At 35.7% G+C, this 17,748-nt stretch overlaps 1 protein-coding gene and 1 long non-coding RNA gene across 2 annotated transcripts; one reads left to right on the top strand and one right to left on the bottom strand.

Annotated features, from left to right (window-relative positions):
- Window positions 1–2,243: 2,243 nt before the first annotated feature.
- LOC118436795 lies at window positions 2,244–3,132 on the bottom strand. The gene is made up of 4 exons (XR_004835705.1): window positions 3,022–3,132; window positions 2,849–2,907; window positions 2,718–2,743; window positions 2,244–2,612 (listed from the first exon to the last, which is right to left on the bottom strand). It is a non-coding gene; the product is annotated as an uncharacterized LOC118436795 (long non-coding RNA).
- Window positions 3,133–13,605: 10,473 nt separating this feature from the next.
- LOC110854585 lies at window positions 13,606–16,630 on the top strand. The gene is made up of 4 exons (XM_022103045.2): window positions 13,606–13,796; window positions 15,071–15,385; window positions 16,038–16,202; window positions 16,301–16,630. Exons 1-4 carry the CDS (start codon window positions 13,749–13,751, stop codon window positions 16,472–16,474), a joined length of 702 nt encoding a protein of 233 aa, XP_021958737.1. The 5' UTR covers window positions 13,606–13,748; the 3' UTR covers window positions 16,475–16,630.
- Window positions 16,631–17,748: the final 1,118 nt, after the last annotated feature.

The raw sequence follows: 17,748 nt of genomic DNA, 5'->3' as shown, positions 1-17,748 counted from the left end.
CGTTTCTAAGCGTCATTTCCTGCACGGATGCAGGAAATGAACAAAATCTAGCAAATAATTCTCTCATACTGAAGTGAAGTACACTGGAAGTATTGGATTTGCTGCACTTAATTTTTTAAAGATGTAAATATGTCGGATAAAAAATCGAAGATGAGAAAAATTATACATTATTCAGTCACATTTTTGTTTTTTTTGCCGTATGCCTAGTTAAGATTTTTTTCATCATTATTTCATTTACGCAAATGCTTTTCAGAAATATATAAGACCTTATTCATCACGAATGTATGTATTGTAACGCCCCCTGTTCGACTATGGGGTCTGCGTGTCCCGATCCACACCCACTTTCGTGGATGTCCCTTATCTTGTGACTTTAATGCAATAAATTTGGAGAAGAAGTTCAATTTTTAAAGGAAATTTATAATTATGTTTATTTTTATCAATACCGACTGAAAAATATTGATTAACCAAAATGCTTATATTATTAAATATGTGGGAGAGCTAATGTTATATTTATATTTCCTAAAATTACTTAAACTGGGAACTTATTCTATCTTAAACTAATAATCTTAAATACTTAAACAACCTTGATGGGTCACTACTTATAATAAATATGTTTCTCATTGTTTTCAATTTCAATATCTACCTATTGATCAAATTGATTAATTACTTCACAATTATTGTCGTCCACAAAATGAAATATAATTAATGTGAAAAATCTACTTTAATACCTGGACTGGTAGATATGGAAAGTGAATACAAAATAGTGGGTTTTTACTCTCACTCTCTTTATGGAGCAATGTATGAAAATCTATCGTACCCTTTCATGCAAACTAAATCTATGTAGTTTGAATCCCTTGACCTTTGGAATGCAAAGTTGCTTATGCAACAGCATTACAAAGGTTGCAGTATGTACACATGCATGTATGTAAGCTAAAATAAATCCTTTTCGTGGACACCTCGTTGTCTGTGGCAAGTAGTCTAATTGCAGAATTCAGAACAGAATAACGCAATTCTGAAGTGCACAATTGCGGAAAATCCCCTCATAATAAAACCGTGTATTTACTTGCATATTTACATATTATGTAGGTGTGTACTTACATAAAATATGTAAATATGTCTTTGACGCACATTTGTACCTGTGTAATTTTTCCATTAACAAATATTCGTTGCTTAATTTGCCTAAAATTCACCATTTCAAGTTTTATATTTATGTAACTTACTTTCCTTCATGCCTGGCTGAGCTGTTACATAAATATGTACTTATGTAGCTACGTATGCAGTAACAAAAAGATGTTTCAACTTCATAGTTTACATTTTATTTGGGGCAACATTTTCCTCAAAAGCACATTAAATTATGAGGAATGGCTCAGGTAGGAACAAAAATTGCTGTCATAAATACATAAAAGAGTATGTATTATCGTCACACTTCACCGTCATCTACTTACATAATACATAACAATTTAAATACTTCGGTTAAAAACAGCCACGCTAACAATTCATGAACAATTGCATATGATCAGATTTTGACCGGGTACATATTTACATATGTACATACGTACGAGCATAAATACGCAACTTTATTGGTTTCATATAAAAGAGGGATTTGTGCAAACATTTGACCACAGCAAGTTTTATAGCGTCATTGTCAGTTATAAAGAAAAACACTGGGCAACAAACTTAGGATGGAGTTAACAGCACCGGACTACAATTCTAGAAGCTCTCTGCAATTTGAAAAGGGGAAGAAATTAATTCAAACAATTTTATTCGACAATCCGAACAGGCAATTATTTAGAAAAGTTAATTAAATAAAAATTTAATTTTTAACAAATTCGAAAATGTTTATTCAGGAAATTTCCATTAATTCTGGATGTTGGTTGTGGTACCGGAAATTTGACCCGATTCTTGGCCAACTCAATCCCAAATGATGAAATCCTTGCAATCGACAGTGATCCGAACATGGTGTCCTTTTCCGTAAACAACACTCCGCCCGGGAATTTCAAAATGAAATTTCTTTGTCAGGACATTTCGAAACCTTGGACACAGCTGGACCCCGATTTAACCCGTCACGCCGGACAGGTGGACTTAATCTTCTCCAATTTCGTACTCCACTGGGTCATCGACATCAAAACGGCGTACGGCAACTTATCCCGCCTACTAAGACCGGGTGCACTCTTAGAAAAATCAATACCAGATCAATACCAGGCGGTATTCATATGTGACTCTACCGTTTTGGTATTGATTTAATACCAAGCGGTATTATTCTGCATTTATACCGTCGTGGTATAAAATGTGACTTGCGGTATTGATTTTTTTTGCATCATGGTATTCTTTATTAATACCGTGGGGTAGGAATCGAAAACGATGCGGTATTAAATGAGTAAATGCGGTATTAACCAGTGATACCATACATTAAGAAAAATAACGGTTTAGTACTGCTTGGTATTGATCTTAACGTTATTTATTTGATACAATTACAACTTGTAATTCACAAATCAACAAATTTTAAATGACATACATAAATATTTACAAAAAATGTAAATTAACCAGATGCAATAACTTAATCATAAAAGTATCTAGCTTACACACATGTAGAAGAGTTGAGCTGACTGGATCTATTGTACAAGCACAAGTAATTTAAAAAATAAATTGTTAAATAAATCACATTTTGGGGTATTTATTTTACATCTATTTTCTTGATTCAAAATTATCAAAATTACCTCCAAATTCGATAGGAAATCTCCCACTGAAACAAGTGAAAAACAAGTTGTCAATTAGCTGAAATTTGAATTTCTACACACGTTTATTTTATTTTAAATCGTTGTACTTATTTGTAAATGTATTCACCAACCTAAAATTATCCTGAATCCAACATTCACGGCCGGAACTAGAAACTGGTAGATGATCTCGCTAAATATAGAAGAATTAAATTAATTAATATAAAGCAGAAAATAACAAAATTTTATGGAATACCTATGTACCAAAAGGTAAACCAAAAAGATAAATAAATTTATGTAAGCTTACCCTTTAATAAGAACGTGTCAAAGTTTCCATCTGATGTAATCAATCCCCCCCCCAAATAATTCACCAGCCGAACTACTTAATTTAGCACTTACTTTTATGTTTTAAAAAGAGAACGATTTGCAACTGCAAGTGAGTAGTTTCTAAATCTCGCGCACAAGTCTATACCGGACACACTTGAGACTGGGTAAACGTGGTATAAAATCTGTATTGATGTTTTACCAACTCGGTATTACAAGTTAATACTCTCCACGTACAAGCTCGTGGTATTGATTTTTCGAAATATTTTAATACCGAATCGTGACTGCGTGATTATACCAGCACGACGGTATTAAAATTTTTCAAGGATCAATACCCAGTTTCTAAGAGTGTACGCTTTATGTTCATACATACATCGTCCATTTTGCATTTCTACCTTAACCTGCAGGTCATAAAAATATTTTGTGAGGTGAAAATTTATAACCGACAATACCAACAGAAGTAAATACTAATTACAATTGTATGCATACACTGTTAATAATCCGGTAAAATCACGAAGGTAATGATTTATCGGTAATAAATTTGGTAATAATATTTTACAAGGTAGTAAAAATTCGTTACCATGATGGTAAAACTTTATTACCAAGCCATTACCACACCGTACAACTTATCTTCACCACTTTGGTAAAGTCATATACTTGTGCTTTTCGGTAATGTTTATTACCAGATTATTTACAGTATACGTGTTGCCTTACCGTACTCTTTTCTATAGTAATTATTACGATTTATTAAGTAGCTTCAGCTACTTTATGTGAAGACTTTGTCTGTCTGTCTGTCTGTCTGTCTGTCCGTCTGTCTGTCCGTCTGTCTGTCAGCAGGATATCAGGAGAACGGATCGAGATAATCGAAATCGGTTTTCGCCATCATACATAGGACCCCAGGGGGAGGATCCTATCAACTTTTGGGGGCAACCGGACCACACCCCCTTTGGCGACAGGGGGTGTGGTCGGGGCAAAATGAGATTTTTAGTGCAATTTAATCTATAGGTGAAATAGAGTAAAATTATGTGTTCCGGAGTTGTGCCACACCCCTTCGGCGCCAGCGGGTGTGGTTGGGGCAAAATGAGATTTTTAGTGCAATTTAATCTATAGGTGAAATAGAGTAAAATTATGTGTTCCGGAGTTGTGCCGCACCCCTTCGGCGCCAGCGGGTGTGGTTGGGGCAAAATGAGATTTTTAGTGCAATTTAATCTATAGGTGAAATAGAGTAAAATTATGTGTTCCGGAGTTGTGCCACACCCCCTAGGCGCCAGGGGTGTGGTTGGGGCAAAATGAGATTTTTATAAAAAATTAATCTATAGATGAAATAGAGTGAAATTAAGTATTCCCGAGTTGTTCCACACCCCCTCGTCGCCAGGGGGTGTGGTCGGGGCAAAATGAGATTTTTACAAAAAATTAATCTATAGATGAAATAGAGTGAAATTAAGTGTTCCCGAGTTGTGGTGGGACCGTTTGGGGTGAAGTACGTCTGAAGCTACTTCCGTATGCGCGTTTGCGACGGTTTATTTTTAATAAATATGTAGATTCCGAAGGAATCATAATTCTGAAATGGATTGGGAACCAGAGATTCCACGTCCACATGTGGCCATAACGCTTCCTGAGGTTAGTTCCTTATGGGTTTAAATAATTGAAATTATTTCTGCCATTATCAAATTTCCCAGCACACTTAAAAATAATGTTACCCTTTTGCAAAGTAAATTGACTCTGAATTAAATATGTATATATTTAGTAAACCTAGATAAACTTACCCTTCATCAAGTTATGCTCTGAATTTTTTCAAAATTCTAAAATTTTGAAAAAAATGCTGAAAGAAGATACTTTCCTAGAAATTAAGTTGACAAGATACAAGATTAAATCTTAAGATACTTTCAAATTAGATAAGATACAGACGGTGTCTATCTTCTTCTATATTATAATCTGGAAATGTCTGTCGGCAACGGAAGTGGTCCGCAAAGGAAGTGAAGGGAATATATCAATATAAATATCAATTTCCCCATGTTGTGATATATGCAATGCCAAGTGTCACATAGCCCCATAACGGGGGTATCATTAGAAAATCTTGACAAGTGGATTCAGAATATATTTACTTTGAGGGGTTTGGGACCACCCCCTGAAAATTTAGAGGCCATGAACATTGAGGCAAATCTAGATAATATGTATACTTACACAAGATACTATTCGATTGTCTAGAAGATACAAGAAACCTCTCTGAACAGACGACAAAGATTCAAGATAAAGACACTATCTTGTATGTTGTATCGTATCTTTTATCTTGTTTCTTGACCAAGTGTTTTGCCCACCCCTGCTACATAGTAGAGTACTATTCTACTAGCTTTATAAGTGTAGTACACTTACATAATAAATACATAATTCAGAGCGTATTTACTTTTTATAAAGGTACCATCATTTTAAGAGTGTGACCCTTCGATTTCTAGATCCTACGCCAAATAATGTCATTCATTCCATCCCTCGACCTCCGTGACAATCTCACCCTCGTTTCCCGCGGATTTGAAGTCGCCGCTCGAAAAGTACTCGTCTCTCGAAACGCGGTCGAACTCACCCCAAGAAAAATGGCGGGCTATCTTGAACGCAGAGGAAACCACTACAAACGTGTGTCTCTCTCTCATTTCAATTTCGAAAATCTTTCCCCCGTGCAGGCCAACCTTTTAGCAAGTTTCACCTCAGAAGCGACCTCCCACATTACCGAACTAAATCTGGATTACTTCTCCACAGAAGCCGTGCACACCAACGTCCTCGCACTAATCTCACATTGCCCCTAGTTATCATTTGTAAATTTCTTCCCAATATCTCAGAATTTTTCCGACGATTCAGAATTGTGTCATTGTCCCCCCAAAATCAGAGAGTTTTCCAACCGTTGTAAAACTCGGGATTAACCTGAAATCAAAATATTTAACGTATGACGACCTCCTTCGTGCCGTAAGTTTGACGGCTATCCTCAGAATCGTCTCGTTATTCCCCAACCTTAAAATATTACGGCTTGGAATCATTCCGCAACACGTTTTCAAGTATTTTCTATCCAATCAGGGGTCAATTGAGTCACTCTTGGGGAAATTATATGACTCAAACGTACCCCTTTGGATAGAAAATCGATCTCTTTGTTTGACTAGGATAGAATTACAGATCGGATGCTGGACCGAATCGAGAAATTATAACGTGATCCTTGACACATTTGCGGATAAGCTTGAATAATTGAAACTAACTACGGATAATAACTTCCCCCGGGGACAATGTATTTCAATAGGCAGGTTTGCAATTACGTTGCCGAACGTGTTACCAAAACTAAAATGTTTCGAAATTGGGCTATCCCAGTTTTGCAGGATATCTCTGTCAGGTAATGAAAAGGGCCACGTTCCAGAACTTTATTTAAGATTTGTCGAACTTGGACCAGGACATATCAACTATTCGAGGCAATTTCCAGCTTTGGAGAAATTAGTGGTTTCGAAGCTGGATAAGTGTGAAATAAGGCGTCTGCCTGGGGATGAAATAGGTGAGGAAAAATGGTTCGAAATGTGTGCGGGATTTTTATCTAAATATTTGCTGAAGGGGAAATGTCTGACATTGAGAGATCTTGAGATTCCTCTACCTCTCGGGAAAAGGATGGGGTTTAAATTGTTTAAAAAAATGGGATGTCCTCGAAATAGCGATATTTCTGAGATGGTAGATTGTTCCGAGTTTTTCGAGAAAATTATAAACACGTTTCCTAATTTGAGGTGGGGAACGTTTGAGGGGGTAGATTCTCCGGGGTTGGGTGCGGACAGGGTGTGAGATGGAATACACAGGCGTCCAAAATGTCCAAAAGGCACAAAAGTATCGAAAATAGAAAATAAAACAAACCGTTACAATTTCTGTATTACCAATTTTTTGTGCAAATCTTGATCCGGATATGCAGCCTCTCATTAATTTTAGAATTTTGATACGAAATACAGCATTGTTTGGGAAATTTCTTAATTTCTCATAAGAAACATGTCTGAAAAAAAATTCCATTTAGTGCCGTGTAAATGCTCAAAATAATAAGGGGGATAAAATACATATGGCTAGATTTGTAAAACAAATTGTAACATTTTGCTCCATTTTATGTTTTGCACGCTTTTGTCAACAGTGTGCAAAATTTTGGACATTTTGGACGGTGATTAGAACACTCTAAACAAAGTTGTAGAAAATTTCTACAAGGTTGTGTAAAATTTTGTCCAAGGTTGGGTAAAACAGAGGATGACACAACCGTTGGTTAAATTTTACTCAACTTTGTTGAGTAATTTTTGCTACACAAGTTGTGGAATTTTTACTCAACAAGCAGTTAAAAATTAATCAATGAATGATTAAAATTTACTCTTTGGTTGATCAAAGGTTGCTTTTTATGCTGATTAAAACACATTATTTACCTTATTAAAATTCATTATTTATTGTAATTGTACTTGTTTTACATTTTATAAATTCTACATAAGTACAAAACAATTAGTTTTCATAAAGATCATTGGATACATTATGTATCATACATACGTTTCAAAAATGTAAGATTATTTTTACAACATTTTACTTTCAAAAGCATATTTTGAATCAGATAAATAAACTTATACATAGTTTTAGTTTAGTGCATACCAACATAGTTTACGGAGTAAATACAAACATATGTACATATCTAGTAAATTTGTCGAGAAGAAATCGGAGTGTTTTGTATTTTTTTGCAAAGAGTCACAAATTTAAAAATCTGGAAAGTTATGTATGTATTTAACTAACATATATATGTAAGTATTCCAAGTTTTAGTACTATACATACATACAGGCGAAGTATGCGAGTTTCCTGGTTTTGCACTAAAAATTATGATATTCATAGTTAAGGTAAAATTCTTAACTAATTATATTTGTGATAACGGGATCACGAAGCTTTTGCGAAATTTTGCTCGACAGAAGATTATCTACGGGTCAACTTTGCCACGGTCGACTGGTTTTCACCCTATTTTACGTCAGAGTAAAGTTCGATGTTTGCTTAAGGTTCATAAATTCTAGGTCAAGTACAAATCCAAAAACTTCGGCAAATCCATAGCATTACCCTACTCGACATTTACATTTTGTATGAACATGATTCATGCATCGTCAATGAATTTTTTCTCGATTTGCCAATTTATCAAAACATGTTTAGTGCCATTACAGATATGTATCTAGAGTTCGGGTCATCTCATTTCAGCACAAATTTCACTAAATACATGCATATCTCATTTTGAGCGACACGAGTTCCAATGTGGCATATGCTCTGTTCCCTCTAAAACTATGCAAATGAGGTGACCAACCGGAAAAATTTCATAGGATATTTAAATTGCACACATTCCATTTTGCTTAATAATATACACGTGAACGACCATAATATGTACAAACCTCTGGATTTCTCGGTGTAAATAAATAGCGCACGCGCATTACCGAGTGATATATCTGCATAATCAGCATTTACATGCTCCACTTGGTTAGATTACCATAAAATCAGGCATAATTACTAATGCAAATTTCTGTATGTACTTATATCGAGAAAAACATACATATAAATCGCCTCCGACGGTTGAAAACCTCATAAATTTGTCCTTCCAAGCTATATATTATCGACAACTTCACTTTCCAACCATTCCAACTTGACTAACGAAATCGACAACATGTTTACGGAAGAATTTTTCGAAAAATTTGGAAACACTGTTAAAACAGGAAATATTTTTAGTTATCCCTTCCTCTGGAATGGGAAGACTCGACGATTGCAGTTTTCTCAGAAACACGCAGCTAATGCAACCATGGTTTTAATTTCCTCCGGAACATTGGCAATTTTAGTGCTTGGGCAAACCATAAAATACAAAATTTTGGGAGATTTTGTCAACTATAACTTATTTTTGTTCTGCTGTTACGGGGTGGTTGCTGGAAATTTGTCTCTGTGGATGTTGGCCATAAAGGGGAAAGATGTGGCAAGTTTGATGAACACTGCGTTTCTGTATGGGATGAAGTTCAGTGGTAAATACATATCTGTTAAATTGTATGGCTAAATTGAGCTTCCACGATTTTCACTCTTCCAGGCCCGTGTAAAATTTTAACGGGTTCCCTGCAGAAATTTGGCCAATTTTCTGCAGAAATTTGACCCAATTCCTATTCAGAGCGATAAAGAAATGTGTGCAGAATTATGCACATATTTATGTACGGTTCTGCAGAATATGTAATAGCGCTACAAATTTTCTGCAGGATTGTGCAAAAATAATTATGCAAAATACAATGTGTATGGAGTTTTTCATCTCATACAGCTATGATATGGTCTTAACTGTCGTTTTACATATAATTAAAAATCATCTTACATTACATTACTTACATGTCTTACATACATTACATAAGTCCTGCTACATAATAAAATTACATATTTCAGCACGATGGTGGTCCCACCCAGAATGCGAGGCTGCCACTAATTTCAACAAAACATGGATTCTAATCGCAACCTTCGTCAATTTCATGCTTAACATGACCCCGGTAACTTTCTGTCTACACGTGATCCTCTTACCACGACATCCCGTCCACTTTCCCAACCTTTTCCCACATGATACCTTCATCTACCGGGTCGTTTACATAATCTACATTCCTTCCTTCATCTACTCCTTGTTCCATTGGGCAGCCTTCGTAAAAACGTGTTGCCACGGTTTTTCCGCATTAACCGTATTCTTACTCCCACTTCTAAACGAAGAGCTATGCTGCCCGTGTGCAGGGCGGTAGGAGCACTGGTTTTGGGTGGAGAGCACTCTCCAGGCCGGACGGCCCGAAGGGCCGTACCGGCCGGGTGGTGCAGACACTAGATATAATTGACCCTCCGAAGTACATGTAGCAGATGTAACTTATACATAACGTTCCTAAGCAGCGTTTACAAAGTTATAAATTGAATCTCGATTTTGTTCACTTCTGAAAAGTTTCAATGATCTCACAATATGAAACAATATTCAAATTTAAGCCTTCCGAGACGATTTCTGTAAATCGGTTAAGGTAGCATAAGATAAATAGTCCTGCAGTTGAAAAATTTTCAAGTTTGAGTTATTAACCCTATCAAACAATTTTTCATATGTAATTGAAGAGGCCGTTACACTATCAATCGAGCATAAATACGTTCGGCATTCTATCTGTGTCGACCCACAATGCCAAATTTCAGTCTCCCACGATTATTTCGAATATTTTGCACTAAATATATGATCCCTACTTCATCAAATATTTTTTGGTCTAACCTAGCTTCAAATTCTTTCATAACAATGGCCAGGTACATATTATTCTTTAATTTGGTCATGATCTATGAACGCGTTCGAACATTTCCGAGCGATAAACTGAATTGCATGCGTTACTTTTTTTCTAGGAGCTTTGATGCACGAAAGTGGGGTGTTACAAATGCAAATACGCATCTATCAAAAAATGGACAAAGAGAAATTGAATTATGGTTTCAACTATAACTAAAACTGTCTTAATGTACATAACTTATTCGATAATTTCTGTTTCGCGAAATTTGCCAATCAAGTCGCATCTCTGGAGCATCCAAAATCGGGAGATTTTTAAAACCGGTTTGTAGTAGAAGTTTTGGCAAATTTAAGTAACCCGGTTTTCCACTTTGGAAACATGGTTCTAAACCGTTTTTTAAAAGCCCTGTATTGGTTAGAATTAAAAAAAAAGTTTGTCAATACAGTAGCAAGCTATAATTTAATTTAAAATTAAATATGAACTTGAGATTTTCGGAATTCATAATTTGTGTATATCAGAAATTAAAAATATTTTTGATTAGATAAAGATTAGATTTAGATTTAGATAGATTTTTGATTAGATAGGTACAGTTCTTACAAAAATATAGACTTAACTCATCAGGAAAATCCGGAATCGATTTACGAATCCCGAATTTTCAAGTACTTTGGAACCCTTAAAATAATGACTGGAAGAAATATGCCCTAGAAAAGTCCTTGGAGGTTTTTTATCGGGTAAATAGCGATGCATTCTTGAAGTTAAGAACAAGGGCCGTCATATGGAATAAGTTTTGCCTTAAAAAATTCCGCCTGTGGGGTAAGAAAATTGCCAAACCCTTCCACGAACAAATGAGACACCGACTGTATTTGTGACCATAGCCGTAGATAAGAAATAAGCGATAGAAATCCGCTGTATCAATTTTAGCAATTTTGCACATAAAAGGCCGGACGAGAATTTTACTCTCCAGGCCGGACCAAGGACAGAAACGGCACTGCCCGTGTGATAAATCTGGCGGCAAAAGACGAAAATATCAATGTGCCCCTGATCTCATGGCGTATCCGGATAACGTAGCAGTTACATTTCGAGGTTTACAGCTGATCACGAAGCAAATGTCGTTCGCATGCGGACCTTTTATTCCAATTGTGCAAGCTTTAATCGGACAAATTTCAATTTCCGCGGGATATATCGTCATTGTGGAATGGAAGCGTTTGGATGCGTGCAGCCACGTGGTCGTTCCAGCCTGCGCAGTGATGATTATTGTCGGATGGGGGGCGTTTATTACGTTCGCGGGAAAATTGTCGGAAAGTTCGGGGGAATGTGTGACATCGTGGAAACGTGGAGGGGGAGAACTGTGGGGTCGGTCGGAGGCAAAGTATATGGGGAAATTTAGGAAATGCTGTAAACCCTTGTTTTTCGGATATCCTGGGATTATGACAATTACGTACAAGACGGTGATTAAGTTTGTACAAGTAATTGTCCGGGGGGTGTTTAGGGCAGTTTTGGCGTTGAAGAAGTAGGAAAATTGATAACATGCAGAAATATTGACATGAATTAAAATAACATTTTAGTTAAATACGTAGCTCCATTAGTTTCAAGTATTGTAAATCGAGTCAAATATGTATTAGCCGAGGGCTACTATTTACCAAATCGGTGGCTAGGACCCGGCTACTATTTGGGCAAGGCTGTTGTTTGAGAAGGGTCACTTTTTATAAAATTATAAAGAGATGCGCAGCTACTATTTGAACATATGTAGCGATTGTATCAAGCTTACATAAATTAAATTTTAGGAAGGGCACCAATTGCTCCCTTGGAATTTTAATCGATGACAATAGCCCTGCTCTTAATCAATTTGTTAGGTGAGCCGAATTTCGTGTTCACTTCGATTTTGTGTAACTTCGATTATATTGAATTGTAATTGAATTATGCAAATGAGCTGGGAAGATGTGTGGTTGTACGTATGTACATTTGACGCACGGATATAATTCTAATAAGACTACTATTTTGATTGGGCTACTATGTATTTGGGCACGGCAACTTTTTGAGCAAGGTCACTATTTATAAACTTATGAAAAAACGCACGGCTACTATTTGAATTGTACGGTATATGGTTAAAACCATACCAATGATTAAACTAATGGTTAAAATTTAAAATTCACGAAATTTCGAGGCTGAATAAAATAATGGCATTGATAAACTTTTAGTTTGGGATGTGCATATCTTAATATCTCATTTTTGTATACATACATATTTAAATATGTATTTGTACATACATATATGTACATACATGCATAAAATTTTATGCATACCAACCTTTTAAATGCAGCAAAAATCAAACTCATCCACCAGCTTTTTATCCATATTTTTAGCATTGTGCAGATCAAAGCAAACTAAAATAATCCAGAACCTTGTTGAACCCTTCTAATCTAAATAATTAGATGGGTTCAACAACCTCCTTCCATTCATTTTTAAGGTATGTAGATCCTTCATCGGCCCATTGGTCATGAAGGGAGGGTTCAGATGCCTTTTTATTCTCGATCAACCCTTCCAAACGAAATAGATATTTCTTGGAAATCATGCCTTTAACTCTAAATGCCATCGCATTGCCTTTCTTGTCATTCGACTTAATAAAAAATTGGTGAATACGTATTGCAATGAATGCAAATTTTTTTGCACTCTAAAAAAATCTTATCAAAAAATTTGGTTAAAAAAGAGGCTGATACAACCAAAGGTAAAATTTATCCGCCCGTTGAGCAAATTTTAAACAACTTTGAATAAACCTTGCACTACGGTTTGATAAATTTTATATACCTTTTGCCTCTTTTTTAACCAAATTTTAACCTTTTTTGACTAAATTTCACTCATTTTTATTTAAAGTGTATCCATATCTTTCTATTCATAGCTTAAGTTTTAAAATAAAGTATAAGTAGATAAATATTCATCATAACTAAATAGGCCACATTTACAAAGATTCCAAGCATTATTGAAAAGTTCCAAGAAATTCTAATTTTGACTTAAATAAATAAGTATGACCTTCCTACTGGTGAGGTTCAGATGCTTCAAACTTTGGTACATTGCCTTTTACACGAAACAAATCAAAAATGCGTACATATATAAACATTTAACCTTTGTAACCAATCGCCCTTATTAAGTGATTGTAGCTTACAACGGGTACATACATACATAAATAGTTTAGAAAGTTTGTAAAAAGGGTCTTCTTACATACTCGCCACTACCAAATGCAACCTTTTCCAAAATAATGGTAAATACCTACATATATAAACCGAGTCGAAGCCCATTCTAGACAAGTCTCTCTTCACAATTCAGTCCACTACATACAACGCAGCACTGAACACGTCCCTAATAATTTCAATCACATAACGCCGCCATCAAATTATTAAATTTTTCGTGTGCATATTTCTTCTCGAGAAATTACGTAGGATCATGGCTTACGGAGGATGTGAATTAGCCAGTCGGGTTTTACATCATTACGTAAGTGAACAAGATCATTAATACAATCTTAGAAATCCAGTATTCGCATAATACCAAGCGGTACATATGTAGATATCAATACATAGGTGGGCAGGCAGTGGTGGCCGAGTGGTAATCACACTGTGCTTCAAGCCGAATGGAGGTTCTGGGTTCAATTCCCAGTACTGGCTGAGAGTTTTTTCCCTTGTGGTTTTCCTCTCTGACTTGTTGCACAGGTCTGTGCGGTGTCCATTGCACTACGGGCACCATAGTTAGGAACCTGTGACCATCTATTTCTCACTTATGTGAGGTTTGGTTCACTTGTAATTCAAATGTAATGGCTAAAATTGGGAATCAATAAAGACGACCTTTTTTTTTAAAATATGTACAGTAGAGTCTGATATGAATATGACTCTACAAAAGGATGTACATATTATTGATAAGTAATACAATACTATCGAATTTTTATAGCTGGTCACCTTATTTGCATATTTTGACGCATTCGCGAGTTCATTCAATATGGAAGCCCGTATCTCCGAAAATGGGCATAGTGAGATTTATGCAAATGAGGTGACACGCCTAAATATGCGAATAGTATATACATACATACCGTAAAAACTCAAATAGTAGCCGGGGGCTACTATTTATAAAATCGGTGGCTAGGACCCGGCTACTATTTGAGCAAGGCTACTATTTGCGCAAGGTCACTATTTATAAAATTATAAAGAAAGACACGGCTACTATTTGCATACGACTATTATTTTTATTTCCTGAATCAAACTCAAATTAAATTTTAATAACGACGCCAATTTTGCCCTTAGATTTGTAGTTCATAGGAATATTATTCTGCTCGACCTGCTCTTCAATGATTTTTTCGATGAGATAAATTCGTGTTTTGTTATCAACTCATCGTTTCGATAGTGTATAATTGCGATTATATTGAATTAGAATTTAATTATCTTGATTTCTCAAGAAGTGTGGTTGTATGGAAATAGAGATGCGTCTATTCGAATAAGGCTACTATTTGGGCAAGGCTACTATTTGAGCACGGTCACTATTTACAAAATTATGAAAATAGACCCGGCTACTATTTGAGCAACGGCTACTATTTGAGTTTTTACGGTATGTAACTCGGTATTAAAGTTTTGCCATATCCGTTGCAAATTTGTACAGACTGGCGTAGTTTTATATAATTCCAACCGGAATCAACTTTACCACCTAGAAATCAATACGATAAGTATTTCCATGTATTCACCACAGATTTTTGCAATTAATAAGTAATTTATGTCTTACAGAAAAAGATCTTTGATCTTGAAACCTCTCTGGAAAACGCGGACAGTTATTCGCTCCAAGAATTGTTTAACTTATCGCATAAAGGACGCGGAACCGACTTCGTCTTCATTTTCAATGGCGAATTCAACAATAAAAACATGTGGATTTACGTGAAAGAATCTGTCGTCGCGGCTGGGTCGGAGGTCCTGGCCAAAATTATGAAGACACGAAGAGCCCAGGACATAAGCGGACGGGCGGTCGAGAACTATTACGCCATGTTGGATGAGTCGACTGGGTACAGGGACCTGGATATGGTTCAGTTTAAGAGGATGATTGAGGTGAGATAAATAAGTAGCTATTTAAAAGCTCATATTTTGTGCAGGGGAACATCGATAAATCATGTCATAAAAAAATTTGCGCTTGTCATGCATTGGACCCCTTTATGTATAACATTTTCCGTAAATTGGCCTGCCACGCAAAATTATTGCACCTTTCCCTCAGCCATGGCATAAGTTGTGAACATCCTCTGGGCAAAAATTTCAAAAGAAAAATTCAGTTAACAAGGGCACCTCCATATATTACGTCATAAAGAATTCTAGATTTTAGCACCCAACGTTTACATTAAGGGAGAGAGAATTTTGACATGCATGGGAAAGCTAGGAAGACCTAAACCACGCACCAACTAAAATGATGACGTAATATATGGACGTTCTAAAGAATTATTATAATTGATAATTATGCATGGAATTGAAGTCTGTAAACTTACAAAATTCTACAAATATTTATCGGGAAAAGTGGCTTACAAATTTATTAAGCTGACTCAGATCACGGGCGTCACATTATTTTGTAAATTTATTTTACAAAACTTTTACAAAGTTACCAAGAACTGCGTGAATTCTATCGTTTTGCGATGGAACATTTCTTTTGCATTGTGAATTTTGTGAAAAATATTTTGAAATTTTGAAATATTTGAAATGGTTTTTTGTTTAGTATTTATACACCGGAAAGGTGGAAAGCCTTCCGGACGACGCCAGCTATGAAGAGCTTTGTAAACTTTCAACAATGACGAGTTTATTTTTGGTGCGTCCACTTGTGGCATGTTGCCAGAAGAAATCGATGATGATGCGAAGGGGCTTGGTGAGACCGGAAGTTGAGGTGATTCATTTACATATTTATATATATTTTTTGAGTATGCAAAATAAATATTGCCAAAAATATTGTTGCTAAACATTACAAATTGTGTAACTATGTAGGCCATGAATGAGAAAAACCCGGGTAACAGCGGGGAGATTGTGCGGGCCCCCGAATCGGGCAAGGCGTTGGGATGGAAGGCGAAATTGAAGCAGGAAATTCTTGCCCAAGTCAAACAGGAAGTCGTTGAGCAACTCAGGGATGAAATGTTGGCCGAAATTCGGGCGGAATTTTAAACTATGACTACTTCCGAGGATTAAGAAGATTTTGTACGAGATAAATACGAATTTGATCAGGATTTTTTTTATTCAGTTTGATTATTATGTATGCATGAAATGAGACTGAACCAAGATGAGATAAAATAAAATCACGAGATTGTCATCACTTTAAAATTGAAGGATTTAATACATATGCACATGTGTGCAAATATATGACATGAGACTTTGCATGCGCAATTACATAAACATGTTCGTCGGAAGATCTCGTATTTTGCAAACTTCGTACCAGTTAAATAAGTAACCGATTAATACTAATCAAAATCGAAGAATATACTCTGAAAGACCTCCATTAAAAACAATTTTTCCAAGTTCTCTCATAAGCGCAAAGATCAGGGTTTTCCGACCCCGGGTTTTACTGGGTTGGGGTTTTGGGGTTTTACTGGGTTTTACTGGGTCGTAAATTAATAAATCCCAGCGGGTTTTACTATGTTAAAGGGGTTTTACTCGGGTTTTACTAAGTTTTATCTTAAATTCAAATAGATAAATCAATAGAATCAGTTTGCAGGTGCATATCTAACTCGAATTAAGTACTCTGAGCCATATTCCGTAAATTTCTCTATTTATTTCGAATTTTGTTTATGATCTAATAATCATAATTTTCAGCTTAACTTGGAGTTTGATTAAATTCGTATTTTTCTTGTATTCCTGACATTTTGAATTGAAGGTGTTTGTTGACAAAATTCATTAATTTAACAAATTGACGTAACATTGTAAGTTTTAGTACTTCATCCCAAGCATAGAGTAAAACCCAGTAAAACCCAGTAAAACCCCAAAACCCAGTGAAACCCAGTAAAACCCCGGGGTAGTTGTTTTCAGAGTAAAACCCCGGGTTTTTCCGAACCCTGGCAAAGATTTAAACTCCTCACAGATCATCTTCCTCAAAAATTCACTAATTCCTTCAAGAAAAAACGTACAAAAATAAAAATGTTGACATTTAGCTATTTCGTAAAGAAATGTGACATTTTTCTAAAAAAAGGTAACTGCATCCAACCAAAATTTTTCTTGGTTACTTATCATGCACCCTGCAAATTTTGTAGCTGTTTTCATACCCATTATCATACCATTTTTGTATCCAGTCTAATCGACTAAATGTAAGTAACACTTGAGCGAAGGTCAATTTAGGCCAATTTATGAGAGAAAAATTTATTAAAGGGAGTTAATTGAAATTCATACAAATTGCAAAATTTTACTCAAGTTTCTTCTTCTCGTTTTTGGTAATCTTTTTCGCGTGA

This window comes from Folsomia candida, unplaced genomic scaffold (genome assembly GCF_002217175.1).
Source record: "Folsomia candida strain VU population unplaced genomic scaffold, ASM221717v1 Fcan01_Sc010, whole genome shotgun sequence".
In the NCBI taxonomy this organism is placed as follows: domain Eukaryota; kingdom Metazoa; phylum Arthropoda; class Collembola; order Entomobryomorpha; family Isotomidae; genus Folsomia; species Folsomia candida.
Note: the sequence above shows the minus strand (reverse complement) of the source record. Positions and strands in the feature narration are given on the sequence as shown.